Consider the following 25040-nt stretch of genomic DNA (forward strand, 5'->3'; position numbering starts at 1 on the left):
AAATCGCTCTACTGTGGGCTAACCTCCCTGGCAGGCAAATATTCTTCACTCTTTTATATCTATTGCCCGACTTTCCCAAAGGTTGCCTCGCACCCACCCCCGCGCTTTGGCTCCCTGGTAGACAAGGCTAAAAAGCCCATCGACAAGCCTCATCGCAAAGTGGGTTGGCCTGGGCTCCTCCACGACGCGCCCGGTTGGCGCCCAATTACAGCTCACTGCTCGACTCCCTTCCAAGTCCTCACATAAGGCACCGCTGCATGGTCTTCCTCAAGCTAGTGTCAGCCTTGATTGTTCCGTATTCCTGGCCGACCAACGCATACATCCCACATCCCCAGACTCATCCTCTTCTCTCTACGCTTCATCCATGGCACAAGAGTGACAACTGCGCTACATTCTCTCCCTGACACCATTGACAGCCTCCTCGACCTCTGTGACCTCCTCCCGTGTGGCCTTCTTCTTGTCGGCCCCGTGTCACCCCCGGTAGACGTCCAACCTCACCGCGAACCAGACTCGGCTCTCATTTCCTTTTGGCCTGTGTCACCACCTCCCGTGACGGAGGCCTGACCAGATCCTGCCTTACCGATCTCCTCTCTCTCCCCTCCGTTACCAGCTTCCGCCATTGTTTCCTATACAGTCCATTACAGGACTCAAGTCAAACCCCGATCCCAAACGGGCCGTCCTTCCTCACCGTTCTCCCTCTCTACCTCGTCCCGAATGCGTTGATCGAGATCACCCAACCTGAGCGTCCCGTCGCTCGCCTGCCGCAGCCATGAATCCACAGCAGTTTCAGAACATGGTGGGCTTGGGTCGAGGCATACCCAACAACATGCAACAACAAATGGCCATGGCAAATCAAATGGGCGGGCAGATGACGGCACAAATGGGACAAATGGGACAAATGGGGCAGATGGGACAGATGGGACAGATGGGCCAAATGAACCCCAGACCTGGCCAAATGGGTGCGGGAATGGGAAGGCCGATGCCACCGCAGATGGCTGGACAGATGAGCCTGAACCACCCTTCGGTTCAACAACACATCTTCGACATGTTGAACTCCCAGGGACCTTTCACTGGCTGGCAAGCCAACGTCCATATCCGCGAACGAGCCGGCCAGATCAAGTTGCTCGTCGACTCTCTTCGTCTGGTGAGGCCACCGGTTGAGCTGCCTCGTGCGATCGAAGTCGCTCTCCAGTTCGAGCGCAAGTGTTTCACCCAATCTGCGAGCAGAGAAGACTATGTTCGAGAGTGCAGCGAGAAGTTAGGGAGGATCCGCGATCAGCGAGCCCAGCAGATGAACCAGTCTGCTGCCGGCGTCATGCAAGGCATGCAGGGCATGCAGGGTATGCAGATGCCTAACCAAAACTTCATACCACAGATACCACCCAACCAGCAGATGCAAAATAACATGTCTCTGCCGCCACACCTGCAGCAGCAACTCCAGCAACAGCAGCAGCAGGCGTTGCACAGCTCGCCTGTTTTCAATCAGCCCCAACCTATGATGAACCAAGCAAGTCAGTCCGCTCCCAACCAATCCATGATGGCCATGATGCCCGGCAATGTTCAGCAAAAGCAGACTCAGCTGCCCGAGTTGACGCCCGAAGACAACAAGGCCATAAACCTGAGAGCGGCCGAGCTGGCAAAAAGCACCCCCAAAGAGGAGATGCGCAACATTGTCGAGAAGATGAACCCGCAACTAAGGCAGAACTTGGCTCAGAAGGCTGTCGACCCCATTATTTACTATTTTCGCATGCTCGCGACCAAAGAGTTCCGGCGGCGAAAACAAATGGAAGCAGGGATGGGTGGCACCGGGAATGCTGGCCAGATGAATAATACTGCAAACATGATGGGACAGATGCAAAACCAGTCAACTCCGAACTCGATGGGACAGACAATAATCACCACGAATGGGAATCCGCTCATGGGTGACATGGGCCGTTTCCAAGGTCAGCAAGCTGAAGGATTGAGATCCCAGGAAGGTGGTGAATTGGTAGTTCCCGCGAGCAGTACGCCAGGCATGATGCCGGACCAGCTACGTCTTCAGCAGCAGATGATGGCTAACCAGCGTATGGGGCAACAAAACCAGGCCGGCAACTTGAACCCAGCCTTCATTGCACAGCAACAGCGCCTCCAACAAGCACAGGCTACCAAATTGCAACAGGCTCAACTTCAAGCACAGAACCAAGCTCAAGCTCAGGCTCGTGCTCAAGCCGCAGTTGTCCAGGCTCAAATGGCCGGTCAACGCCGGGACATGCAAGCAATGCCCCAGTCCAACACACCCCTATCTGCCATTAACCGGCCTGTTGGACCTAATGTCTCGGGAGCTAGCCCGCAAACAATCCCTCGGCCTGGCTCAGGAACTCCTATGATGAATCAGCAGATGCAGCAAATGAATAACGTTGTACAACAAGGCCAGCAACAACCGCAACAGCAGCAACAGCTGAGTATGCAAGAGATGCAAAAGCGCGAGCAAGCCCTGGCTAGCTTTCCTGTACCTCTGCAAACGATATTGCGTCAAAAGCCACAGTCTGAATGGCGCAATATACTCCAACAATTCCAGCAGAGTGGTCAAATGAAAAGGAGTATATCACAACAGCCACAGGGGATCCAACCACAGCAACAGCAACAAGCTCCAATGGCTCAAATGCAGAATAATGCGTTCGTTGGCGGCGCGAACATGGGTGCAATGCCCATGCAACAGTCGCTGTCGGCTGGAGCCGTTTCTCAACAGGGTCAAGAGATGACCGGAATGCAACCTGGCAACCAGGGACAAATGCAACAGAATCAGCAGGAGATGATGAGGCAACGCCAGATGCAGATGCAGCAGCAGCAAAAACAGCAGCAGCAGCAACAACAACAACAACAGCAGCAGCAACAGCAACAACAACAGCAACCGACGCAGGGACCCCAAAATGCCCAGGGACAAACACAAGGCCCTCGTCAACAGTTAACGGCTCCACAAATGAAGCTGATGGATCAGCAACCGGTGCCGCCTACGGTCTTGAGCAGTATAAGACAGCATGCTGCGTTGCCCGAAATACGGACCTGGTACCAACTCAAACAATGGCTGCTTTCCAACCCAGTTGCGAACTGGCACATTCCTCATGTATTGGACATCCAAGCAATACATTTCGCACACATCATGAAAAACCGCGGCCAAAATCTGCAGCAACAGCAGCAGCAGCAACAACAACAACAGCAGCAGCAGCAGCAGCAACATCAACAGCAAAATGCCATGGCAGGTCAGGCTCCAGGACAAGCACCTCAGCCCATGCCCCAACCTCCAATGCAACCTGCTCCGAGCCAAACTCCTGTTGTCCCTCCTGGTGTCCCTCCTGGACCGATGCCATTCCGAACCCCCACAGCCTTCGATATTCAGAAGGTCCGGGCTGCCAATCCTCGCGTGGCGAACTTACCGGACGAACAGATTAGAGCCATCCTCATCAACCGACATCGTCAGGTACAGGCAAAGAATATGCAGCAGCAAGCTAACCAACAAGGGATGCAGCAGCAAGTTCCCCCCATGCCACCGCAAACAGGTCAGGTAAACCCTGCGGGACAGCAGTTTGGTGTCCAAGCACCTATCCCAAATCAATCCCCTGCGCAGGCTCAACAGCAAATTCGGCCTCCTTCCGCCTCAGCGCCAGGACAACCTCGCCTAATACAGACCCCAGTGCTGCCTGAAAACAGAAATCTCAAACGGCCTAATGATGACGATGTGGTGGAAATTCCAAACCAGAACAAACAAGCTCAACAACAAGTGAACGGCAACAAGCCCCAAGGGTTTCAAGCTCTGACAAAGGAACAGATCAACGCGCTGGATCCGGTAAAGAGACAGCAGTACAAGAATTATCAGCTGCAGCACGCTGCAATGCGGAAAATCGTGGAACTCACCAAGGAAGTTCAGGCCAGCATGCCGAAGCTGCGGCCTATCACAAACATGGATGCGAATAGCAGGAAGCGCATCACTGACGTTTTGACGTCTGTCAACGTAAAGAACATGCTAGGCAGATTCGACTCGTTTCTTGTCGCGTTCTATCGCATCGAGCCAAACGATGCCGCCATCAAGCAGCTGGTGCTCCAAAAGATTCAATTGTTCTCGCAGTACAAACCGCAGTCGCTGCAGAACAAGAATTATGAACCGGCCGACCACTTCAGTATTACCGCCGACAACGCTGAAGGGATTGTTAGCAACATCACGGCCAAGTTTCAACAAACTGCCGCACAGATACCTAACAACAAAGCCCGCCCACAACCGGCGCAGCTCACGCCGGAAAATCTCAGTTTGCTGGAGGCGCAGGAGAAAGAACGCAAACAATCTCTCAAGACTAATCAAGCCCCTCCTGCCCCAACGTCCACTCAGCCACCCTTTCAGATTGGAGACCCAAGAGGGCAAGGTACTCCCAGATACGCGACTCCCGGACTCAAACAAGAAGACCTTAAGCTCCCCACTGACCCTAAGCGGCGGAAGAAGAACCAACAGCAGCCTGCAAGTACAACTGCGACGACCCCTACCGTGGTCACCTCTCCACAGACGACCAAAACGTCCAAACCTGCCGAGATGTTTAGGTGCCCAGTCAACGGATGCGATCATCAGCTCAAAGGGTTTGCAACTCAAGCCGAACTGGATCACCACCACAATATCGCCCACAAGCTGGACATGGAGCCTGTCACTGATCCCCTTGCATTTCTCCATGATTCGCTGCGCTCTGCCTTCAACCTGGACGAAAACTTCAATCAGATCAAAAAGACTTTCCCCAAGTCTGAGGGCAAGGCTACAGTTGCGAGCAACATTAAGAATGAGAGTGCTGCGGATACGCCTGTCCCCATGGCCAAGATTCCCAGCCAAGGGGCTGCAGGCACGGCTATCAGAGACAGTGATGTCTCGATGGAAGATGACGACCCTTGGAAACACAGCAATATCACGTTGGATCAATTGCGCGTCGCCTTTGGAGGTGACGACTGGGACGAGCTCTTTCCGTCTGAGGAAAAACTGTTTGAACAACAGTCCAAGTTCTATGAGGCGTACCGCAACAACAGCGAACGATGGCAGAAGATAGTGGAAGGGCCCAATGGCGCCTTGACCGACACCTCTACCGAAAAGTCCAAGAGCCCAGAGATGGCCAGCGACAAAGAGGGTTCGGCCGCGACGGCATCGCGTGAAGACAAAAAGGACACAGTGGAGAAAAAGGCCGAAGACGATCAATGGAAGGTCAACCTCGATGGAATTGAGGGTCTCGATCTCAGTGGGTTTGAAGACATGTCTCCTTTCGAAAACATCAATGATCTGGATGTCATGATGGGCGAGGACGGCTCTCCATTCGAACCAGTCGAAAAACCACAACTGTCGAATGCACAGATTCATCTTCAAGCTCTAGGCGTGGACCTCGATCATCCAGAAACCTGGACTGAGCAGCATAAAGCACTGGTACACGATCTGCTGGATATGTGAGCCCGCAAAGGTACCCTGTTCAAGGCCCGTACCTATTCTACGATTTGCGTTTTGTGTTTTCTGGGTGGCGATGGTGGGGACGAAATGTCCCATGGAAGTGTTTGGCGAACTGTTTATCAGCATGGCGTCCTGTGATTCAGCGGGATCCTAATAGGAAGCATGGATGGCTCGATGTCTTACGACTTTGATGAAGCTCCCCTGCGTGGGGAAGGGACATTTCACTTGTTGAATCGCGAAACCGAGAAGAGTGAATGGGAGGAAATTTATGTTCAGGGTCTTTTGAAGGGAGGGAAATGGAGCGGTTCTGTACATTAGGAGGAGATTTGGCTTGGGGATCAAACTTGCAGTCTTTTTCCTTCTTCTTCAGATACCTCAAAATCAGCAATCAGGCATGGGTTTCTTGTTTTTCGGATCATGTGCGACGGGATGGACGAACAACCGGGGACAAGTCAGTTTATGTTATGTTATTGGATGGATATCCTGGATGGGTTTGGGATGACCAAAAAGAACAATACCCGGCAGCGCGCGAGAAGTGCTGCCCCACCCGCTCTTGAATACAATTTTGGACTTGTCTTCTTCTCTTCTTGCGACTTGTCTTTTTGAGACTCTGCTGTTCTGATGTGTGATTCGTATGCTGATTCTTCTGGGGGTGCTTGGCTTAGTAGGCCCATGTAGGCCGTGGTAGGTCCTTAGAAGCCATAAAGAGGACTTTTCGAGGACTTTTAGAGGTATGTCCGGTACGATAGTACAGTCTAGTATAAAAGGTAAGACGGAGAGGAAGAGAGGAAGAAAGACGTCATCAGAGGGAGCGAGGGAAGGAGAGAGATAGACAAAAAGGGGAACGATTTGAAGCGTTCTGGTTGTGGTTTCTGTCTATACATATATGCGATCAGTCTGGTCATCACTGCATACAATAATTATATGTCGATCAACCGATGCGGCTTTGCCGGACTTATGCTCCCTTCTAAATCTGAAATCGGCGGGGTGAACGGCACCCCAGAAATGCGGAGCAGGTCAAAGAACCCATGCTCAGGTACAGTGTACATGCAGGTAACTACTGTACTACTTAGTGTCTGCTACAACGAGGATCCGACCCTTGTATCCTTTCTAGTCCCAGTGATGCCAAGACGGCGAGTTCATCAGACAGTTCGGATTTGCGGAGCAGATCTCTACGTCCAGAATACTACACGTGGGGCCCATCGTGACGCGAGGACACATGGGGTCTACGGCACCAAGTACCAGCACATGTTCCTTATTATTACCCGACCCACATAGGCCCAATCGAGTATGAAGGGGGATGGGAGAGACAAGCTCATTGCAATCTCACTCCAAAGCACCATGAGCGTCATCGAAGTACTGGAAGTACTCCTATTTTTTCAAAGCATCAAAGCACTCTTCCTTAGAACATTCCTATTTCTTCCAGCGTCATTCTTCCTTTTCATTGTGACGCATCGTTCTCCCAACGTACGCGGCCATAGGCTCTTTCAGAAATGCATCAGATGTCATGGGCCCGTGACCTCCTCGACGACGCACTAGGAAGGACTGCGCTGCTCACAGGGGCGGCCCGTGGAATAGGCAGCGAAACAGCCTCTCTTCTCAATAAAAATGGCAGCAACATTGTCATTACCGACCTACCATCGGCCGGGCCAGATGCAGAGGCGCTGATTCAGTCGATGCAATTCCCAGAACGTGCAATCTTTGTACCAGCCAGTGTGACGGAATGGAGCCAGCTTGTGCATGCTTTCAAGGAGGGAATACGAGTGTTTGGGAGGATTGACATCGTCGTTGCGAATGCTGGCATCATGGAGAGCCGAGCCGTTCTCGAGGTCGAGGCCGATGCCAATGGAGATCCAGCCGTATCTGGAGAAGCAAGCAATGTCATCGATGTGAACCTCAAAGGAACCCTGGACAGTGCGTCGATCTGGCTTTGCTTTGCTTTCGGTGCACATGAAACACCCAACTGATGAAACTTCCTACCACACAGCACTACGACTGGGGATGCATTATATTGGCAAAAATCCTTTGACAGAACACCACCATCGCGGATCGATTATTCTTGTAACATCAACTTCGGGATATTTTGGCTTCTCTGGCAACGCCGCTTATGTTGCTTCAAAGCATGGGGTTTTGGGCTTACTACGGGCAGCTCAACCACTCGCCGAAAAGGGTCGCATCAGAGTGAATGCCATTGCTCCGAGCTTCACCCCGACGCGCATCACAGCTGGCTTTGGTGACCGGTTCGAAAAGGCGGGCGTTGCGAGTAACACGACGGCACAAGTCGCTGAGGCCATCTCGTTGATGACTCTGGATCCCAATTGCAGTGGCGCATGTTGTTTGGTAAGTCGAGACTCGGCGGGGGGCCTGAAACTCCCCAAAAGAATGTCTGGTACAGGGTCAGCTAAACATACTGGCGTGGGGGCTTTAGGTTGCGGGCAAATTCGTTCGCGAACTCGAGCACACGCGGAAGGAGGTATTGCCAACTTGGTTTGGCGAGGATCTGCTTGAAGCACTGGTTGGATTTCGAGCCATCGTCCAAGAGATGGGTGGCTATCCTCTACCTCCTGCTGCCCCTCAAAATTAAAATGGAATGGAATACAGAGTCACAGTTGGGCGACTTGCTTGTCAGAGAATAGTCTACATTGAGACCAAATTTCGTCTATCCGTGACTTTCGGCGTTGAATCTGATGATCAAACAAGTTATTCTAGTTGCTAAGTGCGAAACTGAGGGAGCAAGGGGAGTGATTGCAAACGCAATCACTTTAAGCTTGAACCATTAGCGGTGGAGGGACGCGCAATTGTCTCTGGATTATCAGCCACCAACGACAAACAAACAGCGGAACATTATTCTTCCGCGCACCACACCATGGCTCCATTTCCCCGCGCGTTGCTCAGTCCCACAAGCACGGTTGGTGACGGTCCCGCAGACCCCGGTGGCCGTCCTGTGCCGGGCCACTGTTCGGGATCGTGATATAACAGCTGCTAAACTTTTCTTCTGTATCGAATTGTCGTGTGTCTGCGTGACTTAACTGATGCCATTCGTCAATATCGACTCCGCAAAGTTGTAGCCACTCGAGTTTCTGAAGTAACAATGGCTGGCAAAGCACAAATTTCTACTGGTAACCCTGGTGGCATATGGAGACAAAGGAAGTATCCCCCGACGGTGAATCGAGCTTGCCAAAGATGCAGCAGGTGAGTACATAAGGGTCGTCCTTGATGGTTGTATTGCCGATGCCTAAACCTTCCGTAGGAAGAAAATCAAATGTAAGTTGAGAAGAAGGTCATTGAACTCAATCACCTCTAACTCCACAATCCAGGTGATATGGGACGTCCATATTGCGGCCTTTGCAAGAAGGTGGGAGCCTCGTGCACTTTCCCAGTCAGACAGAAAGCATGTCGTGGTAGCACCACCTCTCCAAAGAATCCAAAGCGCAACAATACTGCGTCACATATCAACGACACCGTCGACGGGAATGGTTCGCTACATCATCAAGGTGGTGGAGATGGATTTGATCGCCTCACAACCTCCTTTTTCCGAGTGGTAGACTCGAACACCTTGTTACAAGGATCACAAGAATCCTTCACGAGTGAGCACCAAACGGAAGAATCAGCAAAAGTCTCTACGCACTCCTCTAGCGGCCAGCGCGACTCCAGAATCGAACTTCCAGAAACCGTATCTCTGCCAAGTATAAGGAGTGAGAGCCCCCCAAGCGTGCGGAATATCAGCCTTGATGTACAACCGCCCTCGTCAGAGTTTGGATCAAGCATTGGTCACGGAAGTGCCCAAGCAAACGAACCTAACGGTTGGGATATACCCGATGAAGCGGCAGTCGAAATGTGAGCGTTCCCATAGACATAATTGCACCGCTCAAAAATCTTACTAGGTTCTAGTATCAATCAATATTTCGCCAATATTCAACCTTGGCTTAGCATCCTACATCGTCCAATCTTCCATGAGGAGTACATGGTCACTGCAGGCCCTGAAATAAAACATCTCCGGCCAGCTGCAGAACTCGGACAAGCGGCAGTCTTCATGATCAATGGCATTTTCTCGCTGGCAGCAAGGTTCTCGACACATCCCTATTTTGAAACGACTCCGGTGCAAGAACGCGGGCGAAAGTTTGCCAGGAGTGCGACTTTAATCAAGGATACCATGATCAATACTATCGAGGAACCGACATTGGAATTCACCAAAGGCTGTGTTTTGCTGGCATACCATTACATAACAGCTGGCGAACTTGCACAAGGTTCTATGCTCACGAGCATATGTGTTCACTATGCGTACGATCTAGGGTTGGACATGGTTGACGTGAGGTGTATCGGTGATGATGGAAGCGGTGAAGACAACCTACAAGACGTGGATGCGTGGGTACACATGGAAGACCTTCGCAGATTGTGGTGGGCCATCTGGGAACTCGATGCCTTCGTCGCAACCATCTCCAGTCAAACGTTTCGGATCAACAAGTCCAGTGAGATTAAAGTCTTCCTGCCAGTCTCCCAAGACCATTGGTATTCTCGACAGCCAATTCTGTCATCCGTCTTGGACCATTGTCCTGCTACGGCATGGAAAAGCTTGGAAGGATGTCCTAATCAAAGCCCCCATGCCTGGTGTCTGGTCGCAAAACAAGTTAAATCTTTGCTTGCCATCGCTGCCGGTCGCCGGCACACGAAAGTCTCTCCAACAGATATCCACGAATTTGAAACCTCAGTATGTTGCCTCAAATTGGCCTTGCCTGTCCAATTTAACATTCAATCTCTGTATCTGGACCGCGATAACTTTGTGGACGGACTCTGGATTATTGATATACACCTGATGATATTAGCGTAAGTCTCTCTTTCTCTCTCTGTGTCCGGTATAGATACTTCTTTCATTCACTAACTAGTCGCAGTAGCGAAACTTTCCTCGCAAGACTTCATTCCTCGAGTCCCAACCTCAGCGAGGGCTATGACCTATACCAATCGTCTGCTTCTAGAGAGCACCGATTGAGATCATACCTGATCCACATTGCTCAAGTCTGGCCCTCGGAGTATATTCCTCTCACCAATCCGATCATGTCATGTGCCTTGGTGATTCCTGCGACGCTAAGCTCTCAACAACCTGAGATGGCCCCAACTTGTCTCGAGGTAACGACCTTGGTTTTGAGCCACATGGCAAGATACTGGGCTCTAGGTCACGTTGTTATTCGTGAGTATATGCGCCTGTGTTTTATGTACCGAATCGACTGACGTGGAACTTGTGCCACAGGACTGCTTTCAGCCATTCAAGAAGGCTTAAATCTTCAGTCACAGAGCCTGCAATCGAAAGAATCTGAGATGGCCAAACGATTCTCTACACTGTTACCGGTCTCGCCGTCTTCGACCTTGCATGATTGTTCCATCAGAACACAGTCCAGCCCTTCAACTCAGCACGTAGGCGAGGGCGCCACGCAAGGAGAAGGTCAATACCTCCCAAACGTCGACTTGTCGAATATGTGGGACATGGATTTATTACCGTTGTCGTTTGACTTGAACAGTTTGGGAAGTCCAGCCAATAGCCTCTGCGCATGAGGCACTGCAACGTCTGGACATGGAAAAACAGGACGCTTCACCCTTTTCCGAGGACAGATGGCGGGGGTCAAGATCAATGTATAAATTCTAGTATTCGTATTTGGCAAGCAGAATGGAATCCCGGAGTAAGTGGTTCCGCTGGTGAGATTGTGATCACGACTCAGGTCACAAACAAACAAGTCAAAAACCCCGTGGTGACTAGTCTCCATGAAACCATGCGAAAATTCATCCCGACCCGAACCACATGAATGTATGCGTTCGAAAATCTCGGCAAAACCGGGAATCCCCACAAGCCAAAATTTCGAGAGGACTGGACCTCATCCAATGATATTCTTTTGGCAGAATCCCCGAATCCGGAGAATTGCCTCACTTGGAACGGAGTATCCATCCCTGCATCCCGACAAAAAGGAAGGACGCTCCATCCTCAGAATCAGTCCTTGAAATAATACGCAGATTGTATCTCGGATCACATCTCGAGATCAGATCAACCTTGAAAAAATTCAGCGTTTTATTCATTTCTAGACACCCAAGTATCTCCGGCATCTTTCTAGGAGCCGGACGAAGCATACATGTACACACAGTTAACCCACGACGAAAATCCCATGTGACAAGATCGACGTTCATCACTATTTGCTCACGCCGACGTATATACTTTTTGAATGTATAGACTTGCACATGCTATATAGCTTTCGTTGAAGCATGCAACGCGTACGTAATTCGCCGGGAAGAGGAGGTTTTTCCGGCACCTTGGGTATTTTGTTGTTCAGCCTCGTTCCCACAAGGCTGAGTAGGTGGGTCAAATATTGCGCCAGGCCGAAATGGGAAATTTTCCATGAAGCGGATCCCATGCCCCGCATTTTTGGGACTGCAGCAAGGGATCGTGATTGGGGAATGCCCTCCTCTCACGGGGTATGGTACAGAATTTCCGGGACATACCTACCTAAAGACCATGTTGGCCCTTCGCCCATGATCGATAGCTCCGGGGCCCCAGATCGAATGTTCGAACTATTACAAAAGGTTGGTGTCTATCCATCTTGAAGTCTTTGGCCTTTGGATCACAACCTCTAACTAGGCTCTGATACGCGTCCTACATATTTCACCGTCATGATGCTGACTGGGTCATCATATATTACTGGCGTCGCCGTGCTCGGTATTTTCTTATTCATTCTCTGTACGGTGGGCAGGAGGGGGAGAAACTATCCACCAGGTATGAATCCCACCGTTCATCGACAGGGCAAAAAAGGCTCACATCTTTTGAACTAGGACCACCTACGCTGCCAATCCTGGGGAATCTCCATCAGATTCCATTCAAGGGCGCGCACTTCAAGTAAGTACTCCGTATACTGTATCTCAATTGGAAAATACGAGTGGGAATATGAAGCGGTCAGTCGATCAGCTAACGTTCCATGAAGATTTGTCGAATGGGCAAAGCAGTACGGAGGAATCTTTTCTCTGAAGCTAGGCCCTGGCACAGCGATAGTCATCACCGACCGTCGCCTGGTACGCGAACTTTTGGACAAGCAAAGCGCAATCTCAAGCTATCGACCGCCGTCATACGTGGGCAATCTGATCACGGGGGGAGACCATGTGCTCATCATGGATGCGAGTCCGAAGTGGAGGACGATGCGGAAACAGATCGTCCAGGAATTCACTGAGACCATGTGTGAAAAGAAACATATCGACGTGGTGAATGCGGAGGCCGTTCAGATGCTGCGGGATACTGTCATTGATCCCGAGGGCTTGATGAAACATCCAAAGCGGTTCGCCAACAGCATCATCATGAGTCTGGGTATCACCTCCCATGTTTGAGATCATGGAAAAAGGAAACGGATTACAGTGTTGGGCTAACCACAGTTCCTCTCCAGTTTTCGGGGTTCGTACACCGGACATCTCGACACCGCACATGCACCGAATGTTCGAGCTCATGGAGCATTGGTCACTCGTCATGGAGTTAGGCAGTACCCCTCCGGTCGACTTCTACCCGTTTCTTAAATGGATCCCAGAACGGTTCCTGGGAAACTGGTTGTCTCGAGCAAATCAGGTCAAACAAGAAATGCACTCTCTGTACGAAGACCTTGTCGAGGATGTGATCAAACGAAGACACTCCCTCGGTCCACGAGACTCCATGTTGGACCGAGTTCTAGACCAACAAGACGCTGGGAAGCTGGAGCTGACCAAGCATCAGCTTTATTTCCTCGGGGGCATCGTCATCGAAGGTGGTTCAGATACCACGGCGTCGGGACTCCTGGCGTTCCTCAAAGCTATGGTATGCTTTCCGGAGTTCCAGAAGAAAGCACAGGCCGAGATCGATAGGGTTGTCGGGGAGGACCGCACTCCACAATGGTCGGACTTTGAGAAGCTGCCTTATGTAAATCAGATCGTGAAGGAGTCTATGAGGTGGCGGCCACTGGCTGGGCTGGGGGTTCCTCATGCTCTTTCTGCGGGCGAGTCCACCTTACATTATGTACAATTTCTCTGACCTCTACTAACCTCTGATTTATTGCCAGATGCCCACATCGACGGCATGTTTTTGCCCAAAGGGGGCGCGGTCTTCTTCAACGTATGGGGCTTGCACAACGATGAGAAGTATATCCATGAGCCAGAACGTTTCAATCCAGATCGTTTCGCTGGGCGCACGCGTCTCGCACCTGAATATGCTACTTCGGCAGACTATGAGTCTCGAGACCACTATAACTACGGTATGTCTTATCTCGCATGTATGTCCTCGTAGCTGACTCAGATCTCCTTTCTCAGGCGTCGGCAGAAGATTATGTCCCGGCATCCACCTCGGCGAACGCAACCTGTGGATTGGAATGGCCAAGTCACTTTGGGCGTTCAATTTCGAACAGGACGTCGATTCAACCGGCAACCCGATCCCGCTGGATATGAATTATCAAACGGGCTACAGTGAAGGGTTCATTGTCTGCACAAACGACTTCCCGGCAAAGGTGACACCAAGGTCTGAGAAACGAGTCGAAACCATCATGCGAGAATTTGACCAGGCGAAATGCGATGTGTTCTCGAAGTATCCGTAGTTTAAGATACCTAGAGAAGCAGAATCATGAGGCCTCCACAGAAGCCGCCGATGCACTTTTGGACAAGCTGGGGGGAGGGGATCTGTTCAGTGTGTCACGGACTTGAGAGCATGGTTCGGTTGTATCTCCGTCGTATCGCTCGGGGTCACTGCTTAGTTGATCTGGTATGCCGAGACGGCGTCTATGTTCCAACCTGGAGGAAACACTCGATGCTTGAGGTACATACCGATTGTGGATGGGTTGCCGGATCTGCGGGCCAAACTTGACATTACTACACCAGGATCTTCTGTGTTTCTACCGTAGCCCTGATGCTGGTGTTGGTTGTGGTGTCTTTGACCCCAAGCAAAAGGACAGAGAGATGAATCTCCTGCTTTGATGTCCCTTTTTCACGACACCACTTTCTAGGGGGGTTTTTTTTTCTACATGCACCTACGGACCACCAAAAGAAGATCTGAGCTCAGACACCTCCCACATATTAAACATACGCTGAATTTACATCCGTGAGTGACACAAGTCGATACGCAGCTCGCAGTTGTTTGCCGTGACAGCATGGCAGAATATCCAGACCAGGAGGAGTATCTGCTCGGATTAAGCCAGATTGACGCCGAACTCAACGAGGTCAGTTGCTGCTCCCTGCCCCCCCCTTACTCTCAGGTTCGAAGCTCCAATATTTCCTGCTCTCCTGACCATAAAATGTTGACTGCTGAGCTGCTTCGCGCATATTTAGCTACTCGAGCAAAATCCCCCTCCAGCCATCGACTACTCGAATCTAGAAGGATTCACACGAATGTACCTCGAGAATGCCGAGCGGGCAAAAGGCCTCCTGGGCGAAACACCCGACGGAGTCAAGTGCACCGAACTCCAATACCCGACGCGTGATGGGGCCTTTCTGCGGGCAAAGCTATTCCAACCAACCAGCAGCAACGTTATACTAGGTCGGGAGAGGAGGGGTAGCCCTCTCGTCATGCTCATCCACGGTGGAGGATTCTGTCTCGGCTCCCCAGAGGGCGAGGAGCAGACGTGTCGCAATCTCGTACTGGCTCTGAACGCGACCTGCGTCGCCGTCGCGTATCGACTGGGACCACGGTATCCATTCCCCTACGCCCCGAATGACTGCTGGGACGCGCTGAGATGGTGTGCGAGCAATGCAGCGTCCTGGAACGCCAATCCCGACGAGGGTTTTGTCGTCGGCGGGTCCAGCGCAGGCGCAAACATCGCTGCTGTTCTTGCCCACCGCGCTCGCGACGAGGGTTTCTCCCCTCCCTTGACGGGCCTGTACCTCGCCATCCCGCTACTCTGTCCGAAGGCAAAGATCCCCGAACAGTACCGACGATCCTGGATTTCGCACGAGCAGAACGCAAACGCGCCGGTTCTTCCAGAGGCGGCGCTCGAGATGTTCATGGGCGGCTATCAGCCCGACGAGAATGACTCGGTCAATTTTGCCGTCTTCAATCACCCGCGCGGTCATGGCGATTTGCCCCCGACGTATTTCCAGGTCGACGGGATGGATCCTCTGCGGGACGATTCGCTCATCTACGAAGCCGTGTTGCGTGAGGAATACAAGGTGAAAACTAAGATGGATGTGTACCCCGGCCTACCGCATGGGCACTGGAGCTTCTTCCCCATGTTGAAAGCGAGCATCAAGGCTCGAAGGGACCAGGTGGAGGGTCTTGGATGGCTGCTTGGGCGCAAGCCCGATTGCTCCAGGCTGACCTTTGGCCCATCTGCAGGGACTTTTTAGAGACATAAGAAAGAAAGAGAATGCTACCCGGCTTCTAGAAGGCGTTACCTATGTTCTAATTTCCCATGCAATCTAGAGCACACAAGCATTGGAAAAGAAGGGACAGCCGCACCGAGAAATTCTGTCAGGCAGTGCAGACCTTTGGTACCGACCACTTGCTCACCCAAATTCACCCTATCGAGGGGAGTCTGATCTATTTGCCAAGTCGCCGTTTTAGTATTTTACCTCTCTCTCTCTAATAGAGCAAACCCGGAACCGCGTCCTACCTAACAAACATTATCCATTGACCATGCCCCATGCCATGAACCTCGGATCCATCTCAAACGTCAAATGTTCTCATAGTTTGAAAATTTTTACACACACGAGATCGCGCAATCCTGTCTGCCAAGTACGTACCAGCAGTATTCGTACACACTACTCGGTAGATCAGAACCTCGTCGTCCTAGACCCTAAACAGATTGCGTCCAGAGGTATGGTCGTTGGGGACCTAATGTCCATCAATATATACATCATTTCAATAACCTTAACTCCGAACTGTGCTAGGAATCTCCCAAGGGGCAAGGCTACCTCCTACTTCGGCACTACAAAGACACATCACACACACACACACACACACACACACACACACACACACACACACACACACACACATGCACACCACAACCTTAGTAGAACACAGTTTTGAGCCTTGAACGTATTGCCTCTGTGTCTATTAATCGACATCAAGCGAAAAAAAACATTCAGCAAAAATGCCCACCTGGCTCATCACAGGCTCCTCCTCCGGCCTCGGTCTCGCCATCACCCGCTACATCCTCAGCCAGGGCCACAACGTGATCGCCACGTCGCGCAACCCAGCAAAAACACCCTCTGCCGTGCGCGAAATCACGGCGCACCCCAACGCCCGCTGGCTGACTCTGGACGTGACCTGGTCGAAACCGGACGTTGACGCATTCGTACGGCGCGCGTGGACCGAGTTCGACGGGATCGATGTCCTGGTCAATAATGCGGGATACTCCCTCCTCGGCGCGGCGGAAGATATTCCCGAAGACGGCGCGAAGGCGCAGTTCGAGGTGAATTTCTGGGGTGCCGTGAGGGCCACACAGGCTGTGTTGCCGCTGATGCGTGAGCGTGCTGCTGCCGCTGCCCCTGCCGCCGGTGGTGGTGGTGGTAGTGGTGGTGGTGGTCGAGGAGACAAGGCAAAAGGAACGATCGTCAATATCTCCAGCGTAGCGGCCCTCGACCCCCTCCCCACATGCGCCATCTACTCGGCAGCCAAATGCGCGCTGGAGGCGTGGTCGGACAGTCTCTCCAAAGAGGTCGCGGGGCTGGGGATCCGCGTGCTGATCGTCGAGCCGGGTGCGTTTCGGACAAATTTCTTCAGCAAGGACGCGTTGCAGATTGTGGGGCCGAGTGCGGCGTATCGAGGGGACGAACAGCCTGTGGGTAAGACGTTGAGGGTGTTTGAGAGTGTGGATCCCGACAAGTTTGGGGATCCGATGACTGCGGCGCAGAGGATCTTTGAGGTTGTGATGGGAGTCGGGTTGGGTGAGAGGTTGAGTAGCGGTGGTGATGTTTTGAGATTGCCGCTTGGGGCGGATTGTTATGATAGAGCGGTCAAGAGCCATGAGGCGAGAGGGAAGGAATTGGAGGGTTTGAAGGAGGTCGCTTTGAGTACCACTTGAATTGAATCATGGTACATTAGATATGGTCGATTCCAGGTCCAGGTCACCAAGATACATACACGGTGCCATATGCCACAGTTCTCCTGTAGGCTGTCAACAGGGAATAACATTCATATATACCTGGAATAGCTTCTGGCAGTATATGGTAGTAACCTGCTACAGTAAGCCCCATTCAATGAATCAAAATCACACTGTATTCGCCTCTCTCTCTCTCTCTCTCTCTCTCTCGCTCTGGCCCCCTCGCTATAACTTCACCTCCGGTCTTTCAGTCCCTTTCACCACATTCTCAATATGATAAAACGGCAAAAACCAAGCCAAAGCCTTGCGCTCCTCTTCTGTCGCCTTGAGTTTTTCAAAAGCGTCCCTTCCACCAGAAACGATCGCTTTGACCTGGATCTCCAATTTCTTGCCATTCGCATTGTACGGCACCTCGGGGACCCGGAAGATGAAGGTTGGGACATGTCTCCGGCTGAGATCCCGTGATATCTGCGCACGGATCGCGTGTTCCAGGTCGGGATCCAGGATCCAGGGATGATGTGTGCGATGCTGGTACGACGGTGTGCACTTGACGAAGAGCACAACGCGTTCGACCGAGTCAAAGTATGGAGCGAAGCTTCTCTGTTGGCCGACGACACACGCGTCGGAGATGGACTGTGAGAATCGAGGCGTGAGGAGTACGTTGTAGATGTCGGAGCTGCCAAAGCGTACGCCGGAAGGATTCAGCACGCCGTCGCTGTGGTCACGTTGTCAGCGAGCGGGTTTTCTTGTACTCGTGGCAAAACCTACGATCGTCCAAGGACGTAAATGCCTCCAGTCTCAGGATCGACCTTTGCAAAATCACCGTGGGTCCAAACATCTGTATTTTCAAGTCAACTCGTTTAGCAGTTACTTTGACAAATAGTAACCAAAAAAAAAAGCTGGGGAGGATCAAAGATGAGAATCGAGGTGTTCTCACGAGGGTATCCCGCAAAATAAGCGTTGAAGTATCTCTTCCGGCCAGGATCTTTCAAGAGCATGACTGGCATATTAGGAAACGGTCGGCGACAGACCAACTCTCCGCTCTGTCCATCTTCCACTTCCGTTCCATCGGGCCCGAAAACTGCAACGTCGCATCCCAGGGCTTTAGTCGAGCATTGACCCGGATACGAGGGCAAGGCAGGGGTGCCGTTAACAAAAGATCCGCAGAGTTCAGTACCCCCGGACATGTTGATCTGACAGATTGGACCGAAGGCTTCGACCAGCCATGCTGCAAGGGGAACCGGGAGGAGGGCGCCGGTTGATATGACCGTGTGGAGATGAGAAGTGAAGGATCCTGTCTCGGTCAGTCTGATAATTACCAGGTTGTGGCCCCTCTCCAGTCAAGTACTTTGAGAGCTTTGTATTACATACTGGGCGTTAAGCCGAGTTTCTGCAGTTCTGAAAAGTATCTCGGGCCAGCCCCAAAGGATGTCACCCTGTACCCGTGGATGCCGGGTCATCAGTCAATTTCAATTGCCAGTTTCGAGTTGTTCAGGTCGCTCTAGTGTGTTGACTGTGTGACTTACTTGTGAGAGAAGAGGGCCTTCAAAAAACCCTCAGCGCTGGGAAAGAACGGGCTGCCGTCGTACAATACCATCTTTGAGCCAGCAAGCAGAGCTCCGAGTGAAATGTTCCAAAGAGTCCAGCCGATCTGGTTGATGAAGATTGTCAGAGAGGCTACCATGCTAAAGGGTACAAGGCTATAGCCTCACTCCACTATAGTGAAAATGCATATCGTCTGGCCCCAAGTTGTGGTGGAGAACGTGTTCTTTTAGTCCGTTCAGGACCAAACCCTAGATGCCAGTTCAACACATGTCACCACCTTTAACAGGGCGAATTCTGTTTATGTCAAAGGGGGAGATCCGTACACCATGGGAATGGACGATGCCTTTGGGAGCTCCCGTGGTTCCCGAAGAGAACATGACGATGAAGGGAGTTGAAAACTCGACTTGTTGAAACTCGAGTCTGGCTGTTCTTGTGCCTGCCGCACGACCAAGAAAAGTATCGAAGGTGACGCTGTGAACTTGAAAGTCAGCGAGCTTGGTCCTCGAAAGCATACTTTCTTTCAACTGTCAATTGACGGAGTGACGCTGCTCACGTACCACGCAGTAACGGATGTTAATGATGATGTCGATCCTTCGTTGTCTACTACGATAAGCTCGCAGTTTCTGTTCACCAATTGAACTTTCCTGGAAGCGTTTGCGATCTTGCCGCTGATGTCGATCCTATTCCCATTGTATGAATATACCGTCTCAGCAATCAAAATCCGGGGCTCGAGGACTTTGAGACGATCCTCGAGTGCCTTGTCACCAATATCGGTTGCAAACGAAGAAAAGAGTGCCCCGAGTGCTCCAGTCGCCAAAAGAAGAGCCAGGGATCGTACGTTGTTTCCACCAACAACTGCTCCGATGTTTCAGCGGTGGTCAGGTAAGGTACAGTAGCAGTTCAGAAAGGGGTTCCAAGTTTTCGCACCTGTGACAACCTCCCCCTGTTGTAGTCCAGATGCTTTCAGAGCATCAGCGCACTTCTTCACCAGCTCTTCCAAGTCTTGCCACGTGTAGATCTCTGGGTTCCACATGTTGCCTTCTCGCATGTTGATGATCGCGGTGCCAGTTTGTTTCCTGGCAAGTACGTTCTCTGCGAAATTGATCTTCGCCCCTTGGAAGAACGTTGGAAATTCATCGATGCGCGCGTTTTCGTCAATCGCCTACCAACAACCATGTATTCCACGTGAGCGGCCGGTCAAAGTAGCAAGGATGTCCAAGTCTCGAAGCTAGCTTACCTGCGCTGGCTTGTCTGATCCGATAACCTCGAAGTAGTCCCAGAAACTCGTCCAGAAATCGCTCATACGAGTGATGGAGAACTTGTGCAGATTCTCATAGCTAGCTGTACCATGTCTCGTAAGCCAGTGCTGATACCATGAAAACTTCGGGCATTATCCTCTGCAAGCCTGCAGAGCCGATTTCGTTGAACTTGCAAACTTACCTAACTTGACCTTGTATCTCCTACTTAGATGATCCCTAAAGTCGTGTAGCCTTGTCCGTAGGCCTGGCGGTGGCCTGTATGCTGGTACCGCAGCCATGAATGAAGACATAGGCTACAGAGGTTGGTGCCCAGGGATAAAGAGAAGGTTGAGAAACAGTTCTTTCAAAGCACAGAAGGAGAGTAGCTCGGTGCGCGTGAATAGAGATGGAGATTTCAGGCGGCAAGAGCCTCAAAGCTTGAGCCAGGTCTAGCCCAAGCATCAAGTCCAAGCATCAAGCACACGCGTGGGTCAACTTGACTGAGGAGAGTATGTATCAGTCATACACATGTCGAATTGGAATAGCCCACACTATTGCCACAGATAGGCGAGTAGAGCTCAATAGAGGTCAGTCGTCGACCAATAACCAGCTCCAGTCCTCCGGCATCTTGGCGGGACTCTCGTCGTCTACTACCAGAGGTAACAAGCCGACTAGACATGATGCTGCTGCGAACGGCGTCCATAATCATATCCACTTGGAGGAGAAAAGGCAGAGGAAACGGCGAGTGACGCAAAACAGGGTGTGTGGAGTGGCCGTGGCCGTGACCGCCCAGAATTTCTGGGACACTGAGTACAACTTGTTTGATACCTGAGGCGCTCCCGAAGTTTTCTCGTTCATTGACGATTCATCATACGATATTTCCTGCATAGTCCAAAGGTCCTTGTACGTTAACTAATTCAATGTCACAGTGACAATCCCGGCAACGGGTGTGACATCAAGACAACTCAGCCTTCGACCTGAGAGAAAGAGAAAGAGAGGAGAGAAGTCAATATGTCGGTAGCAATAGTCACAGGGGCCGCCAGGGGAATTGGCAGAGCCATCTCCGTGCAACTGGCAGCCGACGGATTCAACATCGCCCTTGTCGACATCCCCGCGCGGTCTCGCGACCTCGAACAGGTCAAGGCGCAAATCGAGCAGAAAACAGGCCGTAGAGCCCTGTGCCTCCTCACCGATGTGAGCAACGAGACCGAAGTCAAGGCCATGGTGGCATCAACGGTCCGCGAGTTCGGCGAACTGAACGTCCTCGTCGCCAACGCCGGGATCGTCAAGCCAAACAAGCTCTTTGACCAGACCACCTCGGAGTGGGACGACGTGATGGCCGTCAACGTGAAGGGTGTGTTCCTGTGCTATCGCGAAGCGGGCCAGCAGATGATCAAGCAGGGCAAAGGCGGCAAAATCATCGGCGCCTGTTCGAACGCTAGCTATCGCCCGTCCGTGTCGGGCGTGGCGTACTCGGCGAGCAAATGGGCTGTCCGGGGTCTTACGCAGGTCACGGCCCTGGAGCTCGCGCAGCACGGCATCAATGTCAACGCGTACTGTCCTGGCCCTGTGGAGACGGATATGTGGACCGAGATCGATGCCAGCGTCTCTAAGAACACGGGCGTACCGCTGGGGTCGACTTATGACCACGCAGTGCAGACGCGCATGGCGCTCAAGCGAAGATTGACGCCCGAGGATATCGCTTTGACGGTCAGTTTCCTGGCCAGTGAAAAATCGAGGCACATCACGGGCCAAAGTCTCTTGGTGGACGGCGGGATGTATTTCAGTTGACGAGAGAGAGACACGGGGAAGGAGAGAGAGCCGAAAGGGAAAACGTTCAAACCAGTGGACTACGGAATTTATCGAGTCCCTTGGTCTATTGACTATATCCTACATGCTATGGCCACTTTTCGGCATTGTGAAATGTGACTGGGAATGAGAGTCTCTCTCCTTGGACTTCTAGACAAGAAAAAAACAAGGTGACGAAATATTTTGTTGGGAATGGAACACGTCCTGGTCTAGAAATTTCAATGCAAAGGAAGCCCAATGGACACAGGTGAAAGAAGAAAGACCAATAAAGAATATTTATTATGCTAAGTCTAAAATATGAATGCATTCCTTGCCTTTGATCCGGAGAAAAGCAGCTCGAGCTCATCTATCTAGACTGTTACTGATCAATGACCATTCACATGAATCATCTCCTGGACAAGGGGAACTTCGCCGTTGATCACGCCATTGGCCTTGATACTAGGCAGCTGGTCCATCTTCGGCGGTTCGAACGGGGGCGTTGTTCATCGTCGCAGAAAGCAAGGCCCCAGGAGCGTCCCTGGTGCCCAGATAGTAAGAGATGTCTCTGCCGTCATACTCTCGGGTTGTAAAACCATTGCCCAAGAAGCCAAAGGGATTGCCGCTCTGATACTTGATGTCGTAGTCCTCGTAGCGTGGCTGAGCCAGCAACTCAAAGAAGAGAAGCCTCGAGCCGGGCCACATGGCCAAGGGTCCATCCTCCTTGCCCTGTTTGAACCAGCTGCGACATCCTGACGCCCACGCCGTGCGCTGGAGGTACAGATCCGCATGCTCTATGAACGCGTCGCACACGGCTCGTCGTGGGGCCATCGCCGTGATGTTTTCCGTTTGCATCTTCTTGATCACTTGTATGAAATGATGCATGAGTAGTTCGATGATGGGCAGAAATGACCCGTGGCCCAGTGGGCCGTAGGCACCGGTGACGGTCCAGTAGTTGGGGACTATTTAGCTTCAAAGTCAGAACACAGTTGCTTCCCCTTGTCTGGAACCATAAAGCAACGATTTATTAGGGGCTTAGTGCTTACTTTCAGGAATCCCGATCGACAAGTACGATATCGGCTTCTCCTTCTGAATGTCTTGGACATTCTTGCCTCTCGCCACGATGGGAAATCGAGGCACCCATGATGTATTGAATCTTGTCATGCGACGACATTTCAGCAGGCTGTTCATGAGCTCAAAAAACAAAACCGGGCCCGAAGAGACATACCCCGTGGCACAGATGATAACATCGACTTCATGTTCCTGTCCATCATGATCGATAAACCCTTTCGAGGTGACTCTTTTCATCTCTTTGCTGAAAGTCGTGACATGTGGAAGGGTCAGGGCTTCCAAAAATCCGTTTCCTGGCTGTACCTGGTCATGAGCACAGGAAACACTTTTCCAGAGGAGGACGATTCTCGATTCTTACCGTTGGTCGCCGACAACCTACCCCAAAGGTTGTGGGGACAATCGTGTCAATCAGATCCTTACGACCGTTCAGCTTCTCATGCATTTGTTGTGTGGAAAACTGGATGAAATTTCAGAATAGTGCGTCAGCCGAAATGCCCATCGCTGCCTATACCTGGAATATATCGGGGGGGGGGGGGGGTTGGGGGGGTTTCAAATGCCATACCTCCTTTGCCTCTTGCGCTTCAGGTGTACCTGCTAGGATGAACTTGAATCGCTGATTGAGTTCGTCTTCAATGGCCTTGGTGTATGCCACATATTCTGGAAAGTTCTCGGCGAAGTCTCTTTTTTGTTTTTCTGTGTCTGCAATCCCCATCAGCCCCCGTTGGTGATGAACTGTTCACGCCTGCGAGATTATAGATGATGCCCACATTTGAAGTTTTCGCCATTCGGTCCAGCATACTTTTGAGCGAATCCAGCAGTGATCCATGTTGGCGACCGTACCCAGGTATATAGCTTTTTGACCTTGGACGCAATGTTTGCTGTGACCTGAATGCCGCTGCTTCCAACGCCGATGACTGCAACCCGTTTATTGTCCAAAGTGGTGTTCACAGGGTAGTTTGCCGTGTGACAAAGTATGCCTTCAAAGTTGTGCAGTCCTTGAATTTCTGGCCACTTCCAATTGCTGTGTACGCACTGGTTAGTCTCTAGTACCTTCTGACCAATGTTCAGATTTGGATGCTCTTTATACTTTAATACTCCTCCGCCATTGATGAGGATTTCGGCTTGGTCCACAAACACCTCATTTGTTATGAGATTTTTGACCTGCACATTCCACACCCCAAGGTCCTCGTCCCAGGTAGCATCGATGATCTCGTGATTTAATTTCATGTACTTGCGTAGCTGGAACCGCTCGACAACGTCGGCAAAATATTGCCAAATTTCTTCCGAGTATGAGTAGAAGTGTGACCAGTCAGGTTTTCGGGCCCAGGTAAACTGTGATGGGTTAAGATAGGAGTAAAGCCGCGCCAGCAAGACTCAGGGGGGGGGGGATTAATACCTGATAATTCACGGAAGGGATGTCGCAGGCACATCCTGGGTATCTGCATCCCATCCACATCAGTTCGACGGCGCTTAGTTTTTCCCTCTGGAGTCCTACATCGCCAGCTCACCTGTTCTCCAGCCATGTACCCCCAATATCAGCGTTTTTATCATAGCATACCCATTCCGCGTTGTGCAGCGATTCGGCCGCAAATTTTGAGAAGCATATCCCCGATGCGCCTGCTCCGACATGAATGATTCGTATGGGTCGTTCTGTGCCAGATAGCTGCTCCTGAATACGATACCCATTCACACTCTGTCGAGGCCAACCATACCTGTCTGGGAGTGTTTCAAGGTCGCGATTGATCTGAGCGATGGTCTCCACAACCTTGGAGTTACGGGGGGGAGGGTTCATATTTTGTGGTTCTGACTGCTGAGTGCAATGAAAGAACAGGATCATGGGTTGGGACTTGCTAAGCACCTCGGAGTAAGCGACGTGTTGTGTAGAGTCCTTGAGCAACTATTCAACAGTGATGTATATATTGTTGATGTGTT

At 51.5% G+C, this 25040-nt stretch overlaps 10 protein-coding genes across 10 annotated transcripts; 7 read left to right on the forward strand and 3 right to left on the reverse strand.

Annotated features, from left to right (window-relative positions):
- Nucleotides 1-769: 769 nt before the first annotated feature.
- Nucleotides 770-5449, forward strand: AYO21_02190 (hypothetical protein; the record flags this gene model as incomplete). Its single annotated transcript, XM_022652170.1, has 1 exon — nt 770-5449. One exon carries the CDS (start codon nt 770-772, stop codon nt 5447-5449), a length of 4680 nt encoding a protein of 1559 aa, XP_022515556.1.
- A 1490-nt stretch (nt 5450-6939) lies between these two features.
- On the forward strand, nt 6940-8030 carry AYO21_02191 (hypothetical protein; the record flags this gene model as incomplete). Its single annotated transcript, XM_022652171.1, has 3 exons — nt 6940-7360; nt 7434-7786; nt 7875-8030. The coding sequence occupies 3 exons, from the start codon at nt 6940-6942 to the stop codon at nt 8028-8030; spliced, it is 930 nt and encodes a 309-aa protein (XP_022515557.1).
- A 507-nt stretch (nt 8031-8537) lies between these two features.
- On the forward strand, nt 8538-13472 carry AYO21_02192 (hypothetical protein; the record flags this gene model as incomplete). The annotated part of the gene is made up of 9 exons (XM_022652172.1): nt 8538-8638; nt 8697-8710; nt 8764-9283; nt 9338-10270; nt 10336-10631; nt 10692-10883; nt 12257-12320; nt 12406-12782; nt 12859-13472. 9 exons carry the CDS (start codon nt 8538-8540, stop codon nt 13470-13472), a joined length of 3111 nt encoding a protein of 1036 aa, XP_022515558.1.
- Nucleotides 13473-13517: 45 nt separating this feature from the next.
- On the forward strand, nt 13518-14028 carry AYO21_02193 (hypothetical protein; the record flags this gene model as incomplete). The annotated part of the gene is made up of 2 exons (XM_022652173.1): nt 13518-13692; nt 13748-14028. 2 exons carry the CDS (start codon nt 13518-13520, stop codon nt 14026-14028), a joined length of 456 nt encoding a protein of 151 aa, XP_022515559.1.
- Nucleotides 14029-14577: 549 nt separating this feature from the next.
- Nucleotides 14578-15769, forward strand: AYO21_02194 (hypothetical protein; the record flags this gene model as incomplete). The annotated part of the gene is made up of 2 exons (XM_022652174.1): nt 14578-14646; nt 14756-15769. The coding sequence occupies 2 exons, from the start codon at nt 14578-14580 to the stop codon at nt 15767-15769; spliced, it is 1083 nt and encodes a 360-aa protein (XP_022515560.1).
- A 749-nt stretch (nt 15770-16518) lies between these two features.
- Nucleotides 16519-17451, forward strand: AYO21_02195 (hypothetical protein; the record flags this gene model as incomplete). The annotated part of the gene is made up of 1 exon (XM_022652175.1): nt 16519-17451. The coding sequence occupies one exon, from the start codon at nt 16519-16521 to the stop codon at nt 17449-17451; it is 933 nt and encodes a 310-aa protein (XP_022515561.1).
- Nucleotides 17452-17694: 243 nt separating this feature from the next.
- Nucleotides 17695-18656, reverse strand: AYO21_02196 (acetoacetate-CoA ligase; the record flags this gene model as incomplete). Its single annotated transcript, XM_022652176.1, has 3 exons — nt 17695-18184; nt 18238-18307; nt 18407-18656. 3 exons carry the CDS (start codon nt 18654-18656, stop codon nt 17695-17697), a joined length of 810 nt encoding a protein of 269 aa, XP_022515562.1.
- An 878-nt stretch (nt 18657-19534) lies between these two features.
- Nucleotides 19535-20551, reverse strand: AYO21_02197 (hypothetical protein; the record flags this gene model as incomplete). Its single annotated transcript, XM_022652177.1, has 4 exons — nt 19535-19869; nt 19942-20176; nt 20252-20355; nt 20455-20551. 4 exons carry the CDS (start codon nt 20549-20551, stop codon nt 19535-19537), a joined length of 771 nt encoding a protein of 256 aa, XP_022515563.1.
- A 712-nt stretch (nt 20552-21263) lies between these two features.
- On the forward strand, nt 21264-22043 carry AYO21_02198 (hypothetical protein; the record flags this gene model as incomplete). The annotated part of the gene is made up of 1 exon (XM_022652178.1): nt 21264-22043. One exon carries the CDS (start codon nt 21264-21266, stop codon nt 22041-22043), a length of 780 nt encoding a protein of 259 aa, XP_022515564.1.
- Nucleotides 22044-22499: 456 nt separating this feature from the next.
- On the reverse strand, nt 22500-24900 carry AYO21_02199 (hypothetical protein; the record flags this gene model as incomplete). The annotated part of the gene is made up of 6 exons (XM_022652179.1): nt 22500-22999; nt 23084-23405; nt 23488-23565; nt 23671-23807; nt 23876-24440; nt 24667-24900. The coding sequence occupies 6 exons, from the start codon at nt 24898-24900 to the stop codon at nt 22500-22502; spliced, it is 1836 nt and encodes a 611-aa protein (XP_022515565.1).
- Between the last annotated feature and the right edge of the window lie 140 nt (nt 24901-25040).

Source organism: Fonsecaea monophora (assembly GCF_001642475.1).
Source record: "Fonsecaea monophora strain CBS 269.37 chromosome Unknown Scaff9, whole genome shotgun sequence".
Taxonomy (NCBI): domain Eukaryota; kingdom Fungi; phylum Ascomycota; class Eurotiomycetes; order Chaetothyriales; family Herpotrichiellaceae; genus Fonsecaea; species Fonsecaea monophora.